The sequence below is a fragment of the Ziziphus jujuba genome, chromosome 9, assembly GCF_031755915.1.
Source record: "Ziziphus jujuba cultivar Dongzao chromosome 9, ASM3175591v1".
Classification (NCBI taxonomy): domain Eukaryota; kingdom Viridiplantae; phylum Streptophyta; class Magnoliopsida; order Rosales; family Rhamnaceae; genus Ziziphus; species Ziziphus jujuba.
In genome coordinates this window covers 7,862,620-7,879,867 of record NC_083387.1, presented here as the reverse complement: position 1 = coordinate 7,879,867, position 17,248 = coordinate 7,862,620, and the positions used below count along the sequence as shown (strand labels likewise).

At 31.6% G+C, this 17,248-nt stretch overlaps 3 protein-coding genes across 4 annotated transcripts; all 3 read right to left on the bottom strand.

The window, feature by feature from the left end:
• Window positions 1–305: 305 nt before the first annotated feature.
• Window positions 306–4,278, bottom strand: LOC107426748 (heat shock 70 kDa protein, mitochondrial). The gene is made up of 6 exons (XM_016037015.4): window positions 3,939–4,278; window positions 3,111–3,187; window positions 2,920–2,998; window positions 2,248–2,814; window positions 1,543–2,163; window positions 306–1,154 (listed from the first exon to the last, which is right to left on the bottom strand). Exons 1-6 carry the CDS (start codon window positions 4,014–4,016, stop codon window positions 528–530), a joined length of 2,049 nt encoding a protein of 682 aa, XP_015892501.3. The 5' UTR covers window positions 4,017–4,278; the 3' UTR covers window positions 306–527.
• A 3,518-nt stretch (window positions 4,279–7,796) lies between these two features.
• LOC107426559 (uncharacterized) lies at window positions 7,797–11,824 on the bottom strand. 2 transcript variants are annotated; one of them, XM_016036770.4, is made up of 7 exons: window positions 11,283–11,824; window positions 11,074–11,134; window positions 10,026–10,913; window positions 9,251–9,330; window positions 8,567–8,831; window positions 8,171–8,442; window positions 7,797–8,071 (listed from the first exon to the last, which is right to left on the bottom strand). In XM_016036770.4, exons 3-6 carry the CDS (start codon window positions 10,771–10,773, stop codon window positions 8,177–8,179), a joined length of 1,359 nt encoding a protein of 452 aa, XP_015892256.1. In that variant the 5' UTR covers window positions 10,774–10,913; window positions 11,074–11,134; window positions 11,283–11,824; the 3' UTR covers window positions 7,797–8,071; window positions 8,171–8,176. The 2 variants fall into 2 exon arrangements, with proteins under 2 accessions (XP_015892256.1, XP_015892259.1); XM_016036773.4 differs by lacking the exon at window positions 11,074–11,134.
• A 1,812-nt stretch (window positions 11,825–13,636) lies between these two features.
• LOC107426589 (large ribosomal subunit protein eL38z/eL38y) lies at window positions 13,637–15,417 on the bottom strand. Its single transcript, XM_016036811.4, has 3 exons — window positions 15,257–15,417; window positions 14,134–14,317; window positions 13,637–13,815 (listed from the first exon to the last, which is right to left on the bottom strand). The coding sequence occupies exons 1-3, from the start codon at window positions 15,257–15,259 to the stop codon at window positions 13,793–13,795; spliced, it is 210 nt and encodes a 69-aa protein (XP_015892297.1). The 5' UTR covers window positions 15,260–15,417; the 3' UTR covers window positions 13,637–13,792.
• Window positions 15,418–17,248: the final 1,831 nt, after the last annotated feature.

Sequence of the window (17,248 nt, the reverse complement as noted above, 5' to 3'; positions counted from 1 at the left end):
TAATAATAAACAAATGAAAAAGAAAAAGAAACCAAATTGATTTCAACATCATAGGAGAACCTGTTAAGCACACACACGGTATTTCCGCAAGCCAACTTGCCTAGGAGTTTGCTGAACCACCAGCATTAAAGCAATAAAATACGAGGCAATAATAGCTAAGACACAGCAATGCACGATAGACTAAACTCACGAAACAAACCATATATCATTATGATCTCCTTCGAGAAAGAAGCCAGATCTAATATTAAAGACCATTCTCTTATATGGCCAAGACAATTCAAATACCTCTCGATTAGATGTCAATCAACAGCAAAATTTGATCTAATATTATATGTGAGAAATTAATAAAAAAAGCATGTGCTAGTCCCGAATGGATTAACCATTCCCCAACAATTTGAAACTCCCAACATTTTAGATACAAAAAAACCACCGTTTCTACTTGAAAAATAAAAATTTCATGTTTTAATCTTTAATACTAACTCCGCCAACAGAAAAACAAGACCAACGATGAATTACTTCCAGATGGCTCACTTCTTCACCTCTTCATAGTCGGCTTCTGGTGTCTGTTCACCACCCTGTGAACCTCCTGATCCAGAAGAGTTACCCCCAGAACCGCCTGCCATATGCTGCCCAATCTTGGATACAGCTTTGTTTGCAGCATCAAGCTTTGACTTGATTTCTTCAATGTTATCGCCCTCCATTGCCTTCCTCAAATCTGCAACTGCATCCTCAATTTCTTTGGCAACTTCACTTGGAATCTTGTCACGGTACTCACCCAAGCTCTTCTCAATGCTGTAGATGGTGGTATCTGCATTGTTTCTAACATCAATAAGAGTCTTCCTCTCTTTATCTTTCTGGGCATGCATTTCAGCTTCCTTGACCATCTTCTCAATTTCATCTTCTGAAAGACCTCCAGATGAGCGGATGGTAATCTGTTGCTCCTTTGAAGTGGCCTTGTCCTTGGCAGAAACGGTGACAATACCATTGGCATCAATGTCGAATGTAACTTCAATCTGAGGCATGCCTCTAGGAGCTGGAGGAATGCCTATAAGCTCAAACTCTCCTAGAAGCTTGTTGTCAGAAGCCATTTCACGTTCACCTTGGAGTACTTTGATGCCAACCTGAGTTTGGTTGTCAGCTGCAGTAGAAAAGACCTGCAATGGTACAAGTGCAAAATCAATTACATGATTAGCATCACTAAACTTGTGTGAAAGCTCAATATTGAAGTTGATTAAAACATAAACATGGAAAACCAGATCAGAAAGGAAAGCAGACAAAAGACAGGTTACAATAACTGTCAAGGCTGAAAACTCAATCAAATCTCAGCAAAATATGAGAAAGACTTGGGATCAACTCAGACATCATATCCCATTGCACACTCTAGCATATCTCTCGCACAGTAAGCAGATGTAAGGAATTCTAGGAAATACCATATAAATGGTCATATTACCAATTCTAGGAAATACCATATAAATGGTCATATTACCAATCCTTACTGTCTCAACACGGTTTTACAGAAGAATTGTTTGATCAACAACATACCTGGCTCTTTTTAGTTGGGATTGTCGTGTTACGATTGATCAACCTGGTGAATATGCCACCCAATGTCTCAATTCCAAGTGACAATGGAGTGACATCCAGAAGAAGCAACTCCTTGACATCTCCACGAAGAATACCACCCTGGATAGCAGCTCCCATAGCAACTGCCTCATCAGGATTGACTCCTTTGCTTGGGCTCTTTCCGAAAATCTCCGAGACTACCTCTTGCACTTTTGGAACACGAGTCATTCCTCCAACAAGAAGGACCTCATCCACATCCTTGATAGATATGTTGGCATCCTTCAAACAATTCTTGCATGGTGTCCTAGTTCTCTCAATTAAGTGATTCACCAAAGACTCAAACTTTGATCTGGTTAGTGTGATGTTAAGATGTTTAGCACCTGATGCATCAGCAGTTATAAATGGCAAGTTGATCTCAGTTTGGGCAGTAGATGAGAGCTCAATTTTGGCCTTCTCAGATGCCTCCCTAAGTCTCTGCAAGGCAAGCCTGTCTTTTGATAGATCAATTCCCTCAGTCCTCTTGAATTCGCTCACCAGAAAGTCCAACAGAGCATTGTCAAAGTCCTCCCCTCCCAAGAATGTGTCACCATTGGTTGATTTCACCTGGATAGGAGAGTATTATTAGAGAAAGTTTCCATTATAAAGAAACACTAGCAAAGATCTGTTAGAATAGAAACAGATACATACCTCAAAAACACCCCCAGAGATCTCCAAGATGGAAACATCAAATGTTCCACCTCCAAGATCAAAAACAGCTATAAGACCTTCCTTGTTGTTCATTCCATAGGAAAGCGCAGCAGCAGTAGGTTCGTTGATGATTCTCTGCACATCAAGGCCAGCAATTTTGCCAGCATCCTTCGTTGCCTGTCTTTGGGCATCATTGAAATAAGCCGGAACAGTAATCACAGCTTTAGAAACACTCTTCCCAAGGTAAGCCTCTGCAGTTTCTTTCATTTTGGTGAGAACAAAGGCTCCAATTTGGCTTGGGGAATACTGTTGTCCATTGGCTTCAACCCACGCATCACCATTTGGAGCCTTGACTATCTTGTATGGAACCATCTTCATTTCCTTTTGAGTCTGAGGATCATCAAATCGTCTACCAATGAGACGCTTGGTCGCAAAAACAGTGTTAGTTGGATTGGTCACTGCCTGACGTTTTGCTGGTGTACCCACAAGTAGTTCTCCTTTCTGATTGAAAGCAACAACTGATGGTGTGGTCCGAGCCCCTTCTGCATTCTCAATAACTTTGGGATTCTGCCAATGATAATAGAATTAATAAGAATAAAACCATACTGCATAAATTAACCCAGTACGAAGGACAATCCAAAACATTATAAAGAGAAGTTCGATAGGTCCTACCTTCCCCTCCATGACAGCAACGCATGAGTTGGTGGTACCCAAGTCAATCCCAATAACATCAGCTCCGGCAGGTTTTGAACTGTGTAGATTAAATGATATTAGAAAGAAGGCATTTCTCTTTTTTCATTTCTCTTTTTTTAATTAAAAAGAATGATATTTAATACAGAATGGATCAGGTCAGTCTTTAGTACCTAAAAGGTCTTGACAAGCTCGCCCAATTGTGGCCAAAATATGATGGTTTATATGATGCTTTAGTAGTGCTAACAAACTGCAGAAAACAAAAAAAGAAACATGTAACACAACTGCGGCAATTATGAAAAGCACATATAAAATAATAATAATAATTAATTAAGTTAAACAAATCAATCATTTTTAAAATTAAATTATAATCACAGTAAGAACCAGAGACTCTGGCAGGCCATAATACATACTTGTTAATCAGTTTCGACCAAAACAGTATAAAATTTGCAAAAAAATAAAATATTAAAAAAATAAAATAAAAATTAAAGAGATTAGAAATCAACACCACAATCTCACAGGCAGAAAACAAATCATCCTAACCTTTTGAAATTTTATTAACAAATATACCCATAAAGCACTCAATAGCACCGTGTATAACCACCGTAGATAAACGAAACTTTTTACTAAAAATATAAATAAATAAATAAATAAAGGAGAACCAAAAAAAACAAAAGACTTCAGCCCACCCAATGAACTGAAGAGGGGGGGGGGGAGGAAACAATTTCGCACTAAACTAAATCAATCAAGGAAAAAAGAAGAAGAAGAAGAAGAAGAAGAGGGATTCGATACTCAATTAGTCAATTATGGAGACTTGATGAATCATGAAAATCAAAATAAATAACTAAATAAATAAAATAAAATAAACTAAAATCTCATAATCAAACAAAGAAGTATAACAAGAAAAAACACACGCATCGACTTGTAAACAAATAAAAGCTCAGACACAATACGAAAGAAAATGAAACCAATCGGTAAAAAGAAGAAGAAGAAAAACGTACGGATCGGCAGGCAGATAGAGGAGCAGAGACGACGTCGCGGCGTCGTAAGGAACGGAGCAACACAGCAGTAGCAGCCATGGATGGATTGAGTGATTAGCGTGGATCGGGAGGTAAAGGACAGAGATATGTGAGTGGGGTTTTTTGATAGAGGTTACTAGGGTTTAGGGTTTTATATGATAGAGAGAGAACGGTCGGGTTTCTTTTCCTTATTCTATATAAGAATAAGAATGAGAGGCTGAGAGGGCAAAAAATGCAAATGGGTTTGTGGGTTGCGGTTTGGTAGCGATTATTCTGGCGTCTTTACACACAGGTAGGAAGGTTCTAGATCTGCCCAGACTTAGGGGTTTTTCCTTTTGACATTGAATTATATTATTTATTTATGTGAATTCTTCATTTTCATAACCCAACAAAAAAAAAAAAAATATATATATATATATATATATATATATATATATGTATATCATAGATATAAGAATTATGATTATTTTTACATTCATAAAAAAACAATAATAAAACAAACAAAATTTTATAGTTCCTAAACTATAAATCTTTCCTCCAAACTGTTGTCTTTTTTTTTTTCTTTTTTTTTTTTTTTGAATAACTCCAAACTATTTTTATGCAACTCTAGTGATTCTTGGTTAATTTGGCCTATAAAAAATCAAAATAAAATATAATAAAATTGTTTATAAACAAAGTTACATAGATTGTGTACTATTAATTTCATCTCTTTTTTTTAATATCTAATTCATCCATGCTTGATAGTTTGGAGGTAATATGAGAAAATTTATGATTTGGAGGCAAAGGTGTAGAAAATGTTATAGGTTTTTCTTTATTCTTTTTTTTAGTGCAAATAACATATTATAGTTTGAGGTGTAAAAGTCAAAATGATATTAGCGTTTTGTTTTGTTTAATTATTTACGCTAATAATTACGTCAAAAAAATTTTTTTTCTTCAGATCTCCAAACGAGGTTTACATTTTATAGTTTTTATTAACATTACAATGTAATAATCAATTTCTTTTTTTTTTAATTCACTTTACTTATACGTAGATTTTTTGGTTTAATAATAATCTCAAATTGGCTCCACTATTTTATGTAATGTAAATACATAAGTTAACATTGTTTATATATATATATATATGTAAACACAACATTATATATTTAATAATGTCTTTAAATTGGAAAATATTTTAGTAATATTTTAACTTCTCGAATTCTGTAACTTTCTTCCCCAACAAAAAATAAAAATAAAAATGTAACTTATTTTTTTGAGCCATTTATTATTTCAATTTAGAAAATGCACTTCAATAAAATCTATGATCTTTTTATCAAACTTGTAATAATAATAATAATAATAATAATAAATAAAAGATAAATTTTAGAAAAGTTATTCTGTAAGTTTTAAATAGTAGATTCAGGCAATTTTTTATTATTATTTTTTTTAAAAAAAAAAAAAAGAACTTCCTACTTTACTACACTAAAATTGACTCAAACTAAAAAACTCAATTCACTTAGGTTTATTGAATTGAATAATATTTTAATCTAAATTCAAGTTATTCAAAATAAAGAATTTGTAGGTATGTTACATTTCCATTTATTTAATTATTTGACGTATATATATACTATATATATTGATATAGTTGATAATTTATTATACCGAATACTTATATATAGATTACATTTTATAATTTTAATAATATAATTTTAAAAGTTGAAGATTAAATATAAATAGTTATCGCATCACACCGCAATATATTAATTTTATAAAATTAAAATATGATGTAAATAAATTCCACATATATATGCACACTAAAGATCGAAAGCAAATTATATTTTCAGTATTTTTCAATTGGAATATCATGGTTTAACACAAACTTAAACAATAAAAATTATATTATATTTTTTTTTTTTTGGGGTTAAAAAAATAAATGAACCCCATTGTATATATATAAATTGAAATTATTTATTTTAATTGAAATTGATACTGCCACATTTGGTTTACCTCACCAATATAAGACATATTTGGGTTTGTAATATTGCAGTATATTGGGGTTTAAGTTATTTAAAACAAATAATGTGTTGAAAAAAATTTATATATACCAATTATACAAGTGATATAGTGCAATAAATTACTTATAAAGATCCTTTAAAAATAGATTGTAGAATTCACTTTTTTTTATTTTTTTATTACTGATATGTGATTTTAAATGATTTGAGTTTATATCAATTAAAAATATATATATATATATATATATATATTTAAATAAATCATCTAATTTACAAATAGAAATATTTAACCATTAAAACTACTTATTTGTTATATTTTTATTTATTATATTATTATTATTTGCTAAAAACTGCTTCATATTTTTTAATAATTCACATAATTTATAAACTATTTAAAATATTTTTTTTTCATAACTCGACTTTTATAGGTACTTTACCATTAAAACTACCGCTTCACCCGCTTCGTTACACTTGTGTACAGGTTTTTCACCAAATATGTCATTTGCGTTGTAACGCGCAGCTTTTAATCAATATGGTGTAGGCAAATCACGTGTAATTTAGTCTCCTCCTTACACGTGTTTTAGAAAAGCACCTTCAATTTTTATTTTTTGGTGAACAGAGCACTTTCAATTGAAACAAAACAAAACAATTATCTACCATAATGTCCTACCAAAAAACCTTCTATAATAATGCTATAATTGCTCCAATACCCCAAAAAAAAGGGGAGTAGTGTGTATTAATAAATATTTAGATTTAATAGCTAAAAATCATATTAAATTGTTATATAATGGAAAGTTTCCTAAATACTCTGAAATTTCATTCAAATTTAAATTTGCTCCATAATCTCTTTTTTTTTGAAACCATGTTGTTCCTTAACTTTAAAATAATATCAGTCTGTTCCCTTTGTATCTTTGTTTAATTATTTATTCATTTTTTGTTAGAAACTTAGAATTTGACAAATGTATTAGCTAATTTGATGATTTTTTTTTTTTCCTGGTCATGAAATGATAATGTATTGATTTAGGAAGGAGAACGGATAATCAATTTCAATGCTATCCACTTAATACAGGCAAATTCCAACCAAAATTTTAGGGCAAAATCACATCCAATTGACATTATACAAAAGGTGGACATTGGTTCAAAAAAAAAAGTTCAAATATCAACTTCAATCTTGAGTGAAAGTTTAGTGGGTATTATATAATTTGTTTATATATTTATTGTCAGTGTTGCGTATGACATTATTCCATGTTACCTACTTTATCAGTTTTTTTTTTTTTTTTTTTTTTTTAAAAGACTTCGAATTTTCTCATTCTATCGGATGGAATTTAACATTAAAAAGGATGGAGAAAAACAAAAAAAGGGGATGTAAATTTTCTGATAAAAAAGGAGAAAATTCAAGGATCGCAATTGATTAATCACTAATCGGTGAATTTATCTACATACACCAGATCAAACTTTCTCTGCATCCATCCATCCATTATGTAAATACAATAATCCATGATTGGTAAAAACTAAATTTTAAGTTTTAATAATATTAAAAACTACTATTCAAGATAATTTTTTCAACCCTTTTTTTATGCAAATTGATTTTTTTTTAATAATAAAAAAATCCTTAACAGCTTGTGATGCCAGGTTTGGAAACTTATATTTTATTTAAGAAATAAATAAATCATTATACTCCTTAAAAATTGTTCTTTACTAAAATTAAATAATAATGTGCAGTGCAATAAATTTATTTTTCAAATTTTGAATATCAACCAATTAATGCATATAGAATTAATAATTGAAATCTCAACAATTGAGGAGCAAATATATATATATATATATATATTTATATGCGCAAAAAGAGAGGTGGCACTGAAGTGGTTAAATACCATTCATCTCAATTATGATTCAATAATACAAATTCTTTGATGTTGAATTTAAGAATAAAGAAAAAGAAAATATTAAAGCTTAAGGAACACTGTACATGCTACAAGCTTCCTGAAATTTCAAAAAATTCTAATTCAAACTTTGGAATTCCAAAACAAAATGAAAAAATATATGTAAAAAGATACACGTTCAAAGATGCTCTAAATTGTCGGCCAAGTAATTGGATGGTTATAGAAAAGAAATACAAAAAGTCTCCTGGAAAACACAGATAGAGGAAATAAAAAGTGAGATCCTGAAGCTGTGGAAACAAAAGAAAATACAAAAGACTGGGAAAGGCATTATGGACAATTTTACCTTTCCTTAAATTCGAAGGTAACCCCTTCTTTCTTGATCAACATTTCTAATGGTTCTCTTTAGGAATGACTTCCTGTTGAGTGCCCAGCTTTTCCTTGTTGCCCTCTTCCTCCTCCATTCGGCTATTCTAGCATAAAGAAAAGGGAAAATGAAACAAAGCAGCACCAGAAACAGCATCGCCACACAAAGCAACATGACATTACGGAAACCATCTTTTAACTTCGGGTTTTTCTGGTCGGTCCATGGAACTCCTCCAACATTCATGCCGAACACTGAAACAATTGACAAAGAAAATCATTGGCATCGATAAGCTTCTCGGTCTGAAAAGAAATTTATTTGAGTATGCCCTCTAGAGAATTCTTTCAACATAAGGTGTCAAAGAGAAAGGTTACCTACCTCCGGTGATGATGGACAGAGGAAGGAAGATTATAGAGAGGAATGAAAGATAATATAGCTTTCTGTTAATCTGCTCAGCCTGCCAACTGTCTAGACCAGCCTGGATTGCAGTGACACGATTTGCTATGAACCCTACATTGTCTCTTAGCCTCCTTAACCGTCCAATTAACTCTTCAAGAGAGTTGATGTCTTCACTGGAAAACCATTGTTTTGAAGTGCACTTTTCCTTGACTCGAGGAAATACTTGCTCCCCGTGTGCAATCACCTAATTTCAGTAACATTAAAAGCACAATGGATAAGGGTTTAAATGGTTCTATTCTTATTATTACACAAAACTAAATCACAGCAAAATCACCCATCGGCCACTCTTTTTGCTACCAGAGAAAACATATTTATGAACATACTCCTGTAAAACAGATTGTCTAGGTAGAATTTAGTAATACAGCTCATCAAATTGGCTCCATGAAATCACTCTTATGAACTATGTGCTATGTGCAAGTGTAACTTCTATGTGTGCTTTCTGATTCATTTATGATAGTCCGTTCTTACCTATCACAGACAAAAACATGAGAAATAATCACTAAAAAACAAACAGTAACATTTCAATTATCAAGCAACTTATAATTGTTTCAAATCCTTCCTACTCCTGGCCATTGAAACAAGAGAATGAGGTGGAGAAACTACCTGAAGGAGACGCTGCAGGTTAAGATGCATTTTAGGAAATCTTCTTTCATCTAACATTTCTTTCTTCAATGCAAAACTACCTGAGTCAAAAAGAAAAAGTGCCCCTTTATCAATCCAAGGAAAAGCCATATAATCCAAATCAATAATTAGTATGAATTAGTAGGAAGCTGTCCTGTGGTTTTAAGCATGGCATTTATTATATACAGAAGACGAATGACCAGCCACAACTTACATTTGATAAGAGTAGTGGCTTTACAGGATTCTTTTAATATTTAAGATGTTATACTCTAAAGAACAAAGTGCATTTCATTTCAGACGTTTGATAAGTTCTAATTTCAAACTCTCGAGTGGCAAAACAAGAAAAAATTGAAAGAGTAAATGAAGGCAATTCAATGGTGGCAAAATAGATTACAAGATGAAAGAAAGATATCTATAATGGTCCAGTATCGTGCAACAAAGATGAAATACATGGTGGGCAGGTAACGTTACACAAAAAATGAAAGCACACCAACAAGAAAATTTCCATTAAATGTGAAACAAGCATAACTATACTAATGATTCAGAAGAGTATAACATTAATGCTCCACATAGAATTGAATCACAGATAAAGTTTTTGTAGCCAAATTACAAATGAGAAATTCAAGATTTTATCGAATACAAAAGTTCATAATGAATTCCAAGGAACCAATCTGTTCAGAATATATAAAATAATTGCATAGAAAGTTTTTGTTAAACTGTGCAAGGGCAACTTTGTAACCGCAAGCATGCAATTTACCTTTATCCAACTCAAGCTCAACAGAATCCAATTCTATCTCAAGTTTGGTTACAACATCTTGAAGGTGATCCACATGTGTGTCAATGATATGAACTAAAAGATTTGAAACAGATTTCGGCACAGGATTATCAGCCTCCTCAGAGTGATTCATTGTCAAGAAGAATTCAAGAACATGCTCCTTTAACACTACCCCACTCCCTTCCTTCTGTTGACCTCTAAGATAAGAGGGAGTCTCCACGCTAGGAATCTCAGTGAGAAGAGACTGACCCATCCGTGAGAAACCTAATCTTGGAACGCGTCCAGATGACACAGTAATCACAGAATTCTCGGTAATTCTAGCAGCAATTCTGAAGGTAAACTCACTAGATGGAGGACCTGGTGAATTAACTCTGAATACAAGAGCCCCATCAACATGCCCACAAAATGGACCATTGCTAATAAGTGAGAGGATGTCTTGGAGTTTCAAAGGTGGACAAAGAGCGCCAATGAGGTATTGTGCAGATTGAGTGAGTTTATGATTTTCTTTTGGAAACTCCACATGGTACCAACAGAACTCATTGCCTCTCCCCTCTGCTAGATCCCATTCCTTATTGTAGAAATTACCAAATCCATCAAATATATAAGCCTTCTGCCTAACCATACCGGCAAAATGTGAACGATATGTATTGCGCTCCCTAAGAGGAATATCTGCAGAGGTCTCTCTGTCCATTTCTTCGTTGTTGCCTTGTCCCTCGTGAGCTAGCTCCATAAATTTCTTCAACTGTTCTTATATGATTAATCCACTAATCAAATAAGACGCTTAGTACACAAAATCAATGCAATCCAGCAATTCCTAATCCAACCTCTCCAGTCAAATTTAGAAATTGCAATCTTTCAAATTCCAGTAATCTGTATACAGCAAGATTTCCACATCCAAATAACATGTTAATTCAATTCCTTCCAATCGAATTAAGTAACAAATACAAAGATGGGGATATCAAATTGAACCAAACCGGCCTCAGAACCAACTCTTAGATCCAAATAAGAAGCACAAGTCACAATCACTCACCAAATTTGCAATAAACCCCACCATTCCCATCAAGATTCCAAATTCAACATTCTATCAAACCCTGAAAAGACCCATCAAGATTTTTTTTTTTTTTTAATTTAAATTCCATTGCAACGCCAAAATATCATATTAACTGAATCACACATAAACAAACAGAAGGCCAGCAAAACAAACTTCCATATATGAAAAATGGAAAGGATAATTCTTACCTTGTTGAAAAAAGGCAACAAATCCAGCCCATGATGGCCTAAACATGAAAATCCCACTGCCATATCAGAACCTAGAAGACCCAGCAAAGCCCACCAGGAAGGAAGAGAACCAAGAGAAAGACCCAGAAAAAGTTGTTTTTGAAAAGAGAGTCGGCAACCAATTGTTATTATTTTATTAAGTAATTAACAAAAAAAAGGAAATTGGATAAATGTTGGAATATCTAGAAATTAATATATTGGAGAAACCAAGAAGGCTCTGAAGCAACGAGACGTGTTCCACAGAACGTGCTGTTTCTGAGAAACTTCTTTGTCCATCTCCCAAACCAAAACCCCAACAAAAACAGAAACTCTGTATTAAACAATTAAACGAGATTTACAATTTGAAAATTTAAAAACACAAAGTCAGCTTTTTAATATGACCATGTTCTCATCTTTTTCAATTCTTTAATATTCGTTGGAGATTTTTAAGAGGTGAAGGCGTAAAATAGAGAGATTCACGCTAAACAATCGCCCAAAAAACCTGTAGCCGAACTATTATTATTATTAATCCTTATTTGTTGCATGCATAATCTATTTTCTATTTTGAGTGTGTTTATTTTTATTTATTATTATTTTATTGTGTTACGTGGCAATTGCTAATTCAGATATTTCTTGTCCTGGCAAACAAAATAAATAAATAAATATTACGGGTAAAATCTATTATAATGGTCAATTTTCTCGTTAAAAAACAAATGTGCCTCAAAGTACCTTTTATTCTGTAAATAATGATTTGAAAGATTATTAAAGATAAAGAAAGTTACCAAGGAAATGTGAAATAGATAATTTTTCACTCCTCAAATATTTCAGCTCTTGCATTGCATTTATTAATATCACAACATATTTGTGAAACTGGTTGTTCAATTTGTTCAATACTAAAATAGTGATTTTTTTTTTAAAAAGAAAAAATTTCTAAAAATGTGATAAAAAGCACAATTATAAATAAAAAATGACAAAAACCATTACATTATTCAAAATATAGAAGTACAAGTATTATTATTATTATTATTGTCACTTCTCCACTATAAATGTTTTTATAGAAAGCATATCTCCTCCCGCTTTTATGTTTATCCGCGGATTGGAATAGCTATTTCACAAAATACTTTCACCTATTTCAAGCCAAAAAAAAAAAATTACATAAAAAATACTTTCACCTATTTTAGAATAAACTATGGATTACTATTTTCTCTTATCCATACCATTTATAGCAATTACCTTCTTTTTTGTGGATTTTTCCGTACAGATATTTTCTAAATTGACGTTCAAAGTGAAACATTTGAAAATGGTAGGAATCGTATTCCGAATTTAGACCATTTCGTAAGGTATATTCTGTCTGTTTGAAAAATCGTCTGCTATTAATATCCATTTGATATGTATGTATGCATTTATTGGTCAATGATTTCTATTTACTCAACCTTATTTTAAGATTAAATTATAATCCTTTAAATCCTTAAAATGTTAAAGAAAACAAAAACCGTATATATGTGGTTTCCTCGTAATATGTAATCTTCGTAGTTTTATTTTGACATTAATCCTATACGCTTTCCATAATAAGCAGAGAATCATAAATCAGCAATAGAGACAAACAATTGTGATTTTTTTTTTTATATTTTTACTTAGATCACCCAAAATATAGTGAATTGGGCTTAAAATTTGTGAAAAGCACAAAACAAGGTAGATCTTGTCCCTTACCCTAACAGGTTAGGTAGTACCTAACGAAGTTAGATTTAAAACATCATATTCATATCAAATTATGTCGTCTGTGGACAAAATGAAGATCCAGATTCACTCAAACAAACAAAGCAAAAAAGAAAAAAAGAAAAAGTGAAGATCCAGATTTTCAAAAGCAATAAAATTAAAAAATGAAGATCCAGATTTAAAACAGGAAAAGAGTACTAAAATGCAGGCATTAGATCGATTAATGCCTTGACATTTGACAAAATAAATTTCTCTGCTAAGTATGGCTAATTCTAACAATTCCTTCATTACTAATTTAACTTTATATTTCCATTAAACTTTTTAACCACAAAATTTATGCAATAATTTATAATTACTATGTTCGTATGTATACTTTTGGAACAGACCCAGATTGGCTATGTTATTGTCATACAAATATATATAAATATATATATATATATATATGTGTGAATGTTCTAGCACCATTTATCCTCATTTCTTTTCTTTTTTCTTTTTTCTTTTTTTTTTTTTGGCGGGGGAAAATGAGAAATAACTACTTATTTTTGCTTTTGTAGAAGCTTATCCAAATTCCCACCGAACATTACCCCATCAACCTGGGCAATTTGCATAACTCCTTAACAAAAATATAAGTTTCAAAAGATGCATTAATTCATTGAGCACTAAGCTAAACCACTCGAGGTCTAAATATCAATTCCAAATAACATACAAGGTTCACAATGCTAAAATTTTTAAAATCTGAAAGACAAAAACAATATAGCTGGACACAGCACAACTCTTCACAAATCTTGCACGGTCAAACCTACAATCAGAATAAAAGAGAGTTTCAAATTTGATCAACAAAATAAAACCATTAAAAAGCACCAAAAGAACCAAATTTGAAATAATAAGAAGTTTGGAGGTTTTCAGAGTAAGATAAGCAGTAAAAGCTTTGAGATAAAGCTACACAGTAACTATCTGTTTCAACAATTGAAAGGGTAAAAAACCAACATCAAACTATTCCATACTTTAAATGGCAATAGAAACTGTCCATGCTAGGAAAAAATGAAAAAGGCACCTGAACTTCAAATAGGAATCGATCAAAGGAATAAATAAAATGGTTTATAGATAAAAGCAATACCTGGAGGAAGGGATTGCTTCAACTTCTCGGCTTTCTCGGTATCAAACACGCAAAGTGTGTAAAGGTACTTTGAACAACGAACCTTAAACTTGACCACATCTTTGCTTCTCTTGATCTTCACAGATCGTGCATCCTTCCTTCTTGCAGTAAGAAGGAAATCCTTAATCTCATGGTTTTGCTTCGGCTGCTCACATAGAATAACAAAATCATAAAAATTTATACTTGGGCATTCCCTAAGACCATTTATGAAACACAATAAATTTCTTTAGAAAGCTTAGACCTGATTAAAGCATTCATTTAACAAAATTATTACATCCTAACATAATTAATCATCCATGGAAACTGGTCTTGAAACAAATATTACAAAAGCTGCTGAGACTCAAAAAAATGGTAGGATAAACTTGAAGAATCTAAAATATGAACTCTGTTACTTCTTATTAAAATTAAGAACATAATCAAAGTGTACCATACCGCAAAAATTACACGGTAATTTAAGGATATCTATAATGTTGTTAAATCCAAAATGTTACTACACAACAGAAGCTGCTATATAATGAACTTAATATATGATTAGTAAAAAACTAATATTACCACAATCCATAATCTAGAAATATAACTGTATGAACCATTGAACATGGCCAATAATCAAAAAAGCTAACTTTTCTCCTTGTTGAATTGGGTATGGAGATCCACTAGGGAAGCACCAAAGTCACAAAATATAAACAACTCCAAAAGTTTAACTTGGTGACCCCAAAGTGTTTAATCTTGCAGTTCTATGCCCGCGAAAATAGATAGAATAAGTATATATATATATATATATATATATGCTGTGTCCACAGCCTCATATTACATCAGCCACAAGATCGATAAAGCACGGTAATTTCTTTCTCATATTTCCTGTGCAAACAACAAAACTCCAAAGCTAAAGATCTACATTTCTTTAGAAGCCAAACGAAACAAACCAGTATCCTCAACTAACAAACACAAATTTTTTAAGCCAAAAGAAAGAAAAAAGGCAGATCGCAGTATACTGAAGCAATGAAAAGCTCAAAGCACATGTGCAATAAAAAGAATATTGGCGTTTGGCTGCTGAGAAAATGCAAGAAAGCAAAGAGACACTTACCATTTTGTTCGGAAAAACCAGAGTGCTCCCAAAGCTATCCAAGTACACCTCAGCGGGAGGCTGCACGGTGACCTAGCTTGGGAATATATATCGTTAATGTTTTGCAAACCCTAATTCTAATCTTGTATTGTCGATTTTGTCCCTCTTTTTTCCTTCGTTCTAGAGTTGATGGGCTTTTTCCCACATTAGGCACGGGGAATTTCTATGTGCACTGACATTTGAGACTTTATACGCACCTATGAAATGACGCCTGCTTCATTCGAGTTAAAAGCCCAACAGTCCAAGACAATCAAAGGTCTTTCTAGCCTTCGAAGAGCATGATACGCAATTTTAGTACCAAGAAGTTTTTTATAGTTGGTTTCTTTTTGCCACTTATATGATATAAGTAATCATTAAATATTTTAGCAAAAATATAATAATTATTATTAAATACTTAATCATTTAAACAATATCATCACACTTAATATATACAAAACTTGCAAAATAATTTCTTATACATCCAGTTAGTAAAATTTTATTATATTAATAATGCAGTAATGTATCGCCATGTTATATAATTAATTGAAGAAAAATTTTTGAAGGTCAGTCTCAAAAAATTGAAAATGATTTTATAGCTATTAATTAATAGCAATTGCATTTATCTTTTTGCAATGAAATTATTTACGTTATTTAGTTTTTACAGGCTTCTCATCTCTTTCTATGTTGGCTTGGGAGAGGAGGATATGCTATTTGAATGATCATGCTAACATAAACAAATTGTGAAACAATAATGTTTCACTTTTTTAAATATTTACGAGATTTATTTATCGAATAATAGGGTAAATAATAAGATAATATTTAATTGATTTATTTTTTTTATATTTAAATTATATAAATTAATAATATTTTAATATATATATTTTTCATAAATAAATTTAGTGGGCATTTTAATTTCTTCCAGTATTATTCATCCTGAAAATGCGAACATCCTTGTATTAATTAAGCTCTAACTCCTGTCCAACCGAGATGGAGCGGAAAAGTCCAATCCTCTGTTTTCATTTTGTGGAAAATTTTAGTAAGCTGGCTATATATTCCAATTCCACAATATCAATTTCCTATAAAAATTGAGGACCACAAAATAAAAAATAAAAATTCTTACCGTTATTGCTAATGATATTCGGCATAGCAACAAAGACCACTACTTTTTACACAGGCAAAAAGAAAATAATAATAATTTTAAAAAAATTAAATAAATAGAAACCACATACACTGGAAAAGAAGATAACTTCGTATTAGCTAGTTGATCGTAATCAGGATAGTAGGTAAATAGAAAAAGTATGCAGCAGTATCTGATACTATTTTAAGTCTTAATGGATTATTAATGTGAAACCGATTGATGGCTGCATAATGACAAATGGTCAAGCTTTTTTGGTTTCATCTCTAAGGCTTTGCTATCAAAATTATTTGAAAATATACAGAGAAATGGTATCTTTTGCATACATTATCACAGTGGAAAATCAAAGTTTTTTCAGACAGATAAACATAGACTTTTAATTTTCTCACATCATTGGACTTATATATATGAGAAAATCTAAAAATGTCTCTTTCATCGTGGAAACTCAAATAACTTTACTGATTAATTTCACACTAGTCCTTAATTACCCCAAAACCTCAAGTTTATAATTAAATATTGCTGTCATTCCCTTGTCAGCATCGTGGATGATAAGCAATGGTAAAATCAGTCTTATATAAATATAACCTATATATATTGTGAAAGTTACATTTGTGATGGAAATAGACTATTTTATTTTCATCACAATAATTCAAATTTAAAATTATTATTAGAGGAAATATTAAGTTTACATAAATTGATCTTTTGATCCATAGACTAAACTAAAATACAATAAATTAAAAAAAAAAAAAAAACATTAGTCTCCGATCAGATCTATGCTTGTTTGACCCAGGCAAAGACGCGTATTCATATTCTCCAGACTTATATATCAAGAAAAACAA

Excerpts from the sequence above, each read along its gene's own strand:
- LOC107426589 (XM_016036811.4), bottom strand. Across the intron at positions 13,816-14,133 it reads GAAGCAATCCCTTCCTCCAG|GTTTGACCGTGCAAGATTTG; the intron begins GTATTGCTTTTA and ends TTCTGATTGTAG.
- LOC107426559 (XM_016036770.4), bottom strand. The coding sequence starts at position 10,773 with ATGGAGCTAGCTCACGAGGGACAAGGCAACAACGAAGAAATGGACAGA. Across the intron at positions 9,331-10,025 it reads TGAGCTTGAGTTGGATAAAG|GTAGTTTTGCATTGAAGAAA; the intron begins GTAAATTGCATG and ends TTTTTGACTCAG. Across the intron at positions 8,443-8,566 it reads TCTGTCCATCATCACCGGAG|TGTTCGGCATGAATGTTGGA; the intron begins GTAGGTAACCTT and ends CAATTGTTTCAG.
- LOC107426748 (XM_016037015.4), bottom strand. The coding sequence starts at position 4,016 with ATGGCTGCTACTGCTGTGTTGCTCCGTTCCTTACGACGCCGCGACGTC. Across the intron at positions 2,815-2,919 it reads TTGCTGTCATGGAGGGGAAG|AATCCCAAAGTTATTGAGAA; the intron begins GTAGGACCTATC and ends TATCATTGGCAG. Across the intron at positions 1,155-1,542 it reads TCCCAACTAAAAAGAGCCAG|GTCTTTTCTACTGCAGCTGA; the intron begins GTATGTTGTTGA and ends GTACCATTGCAG.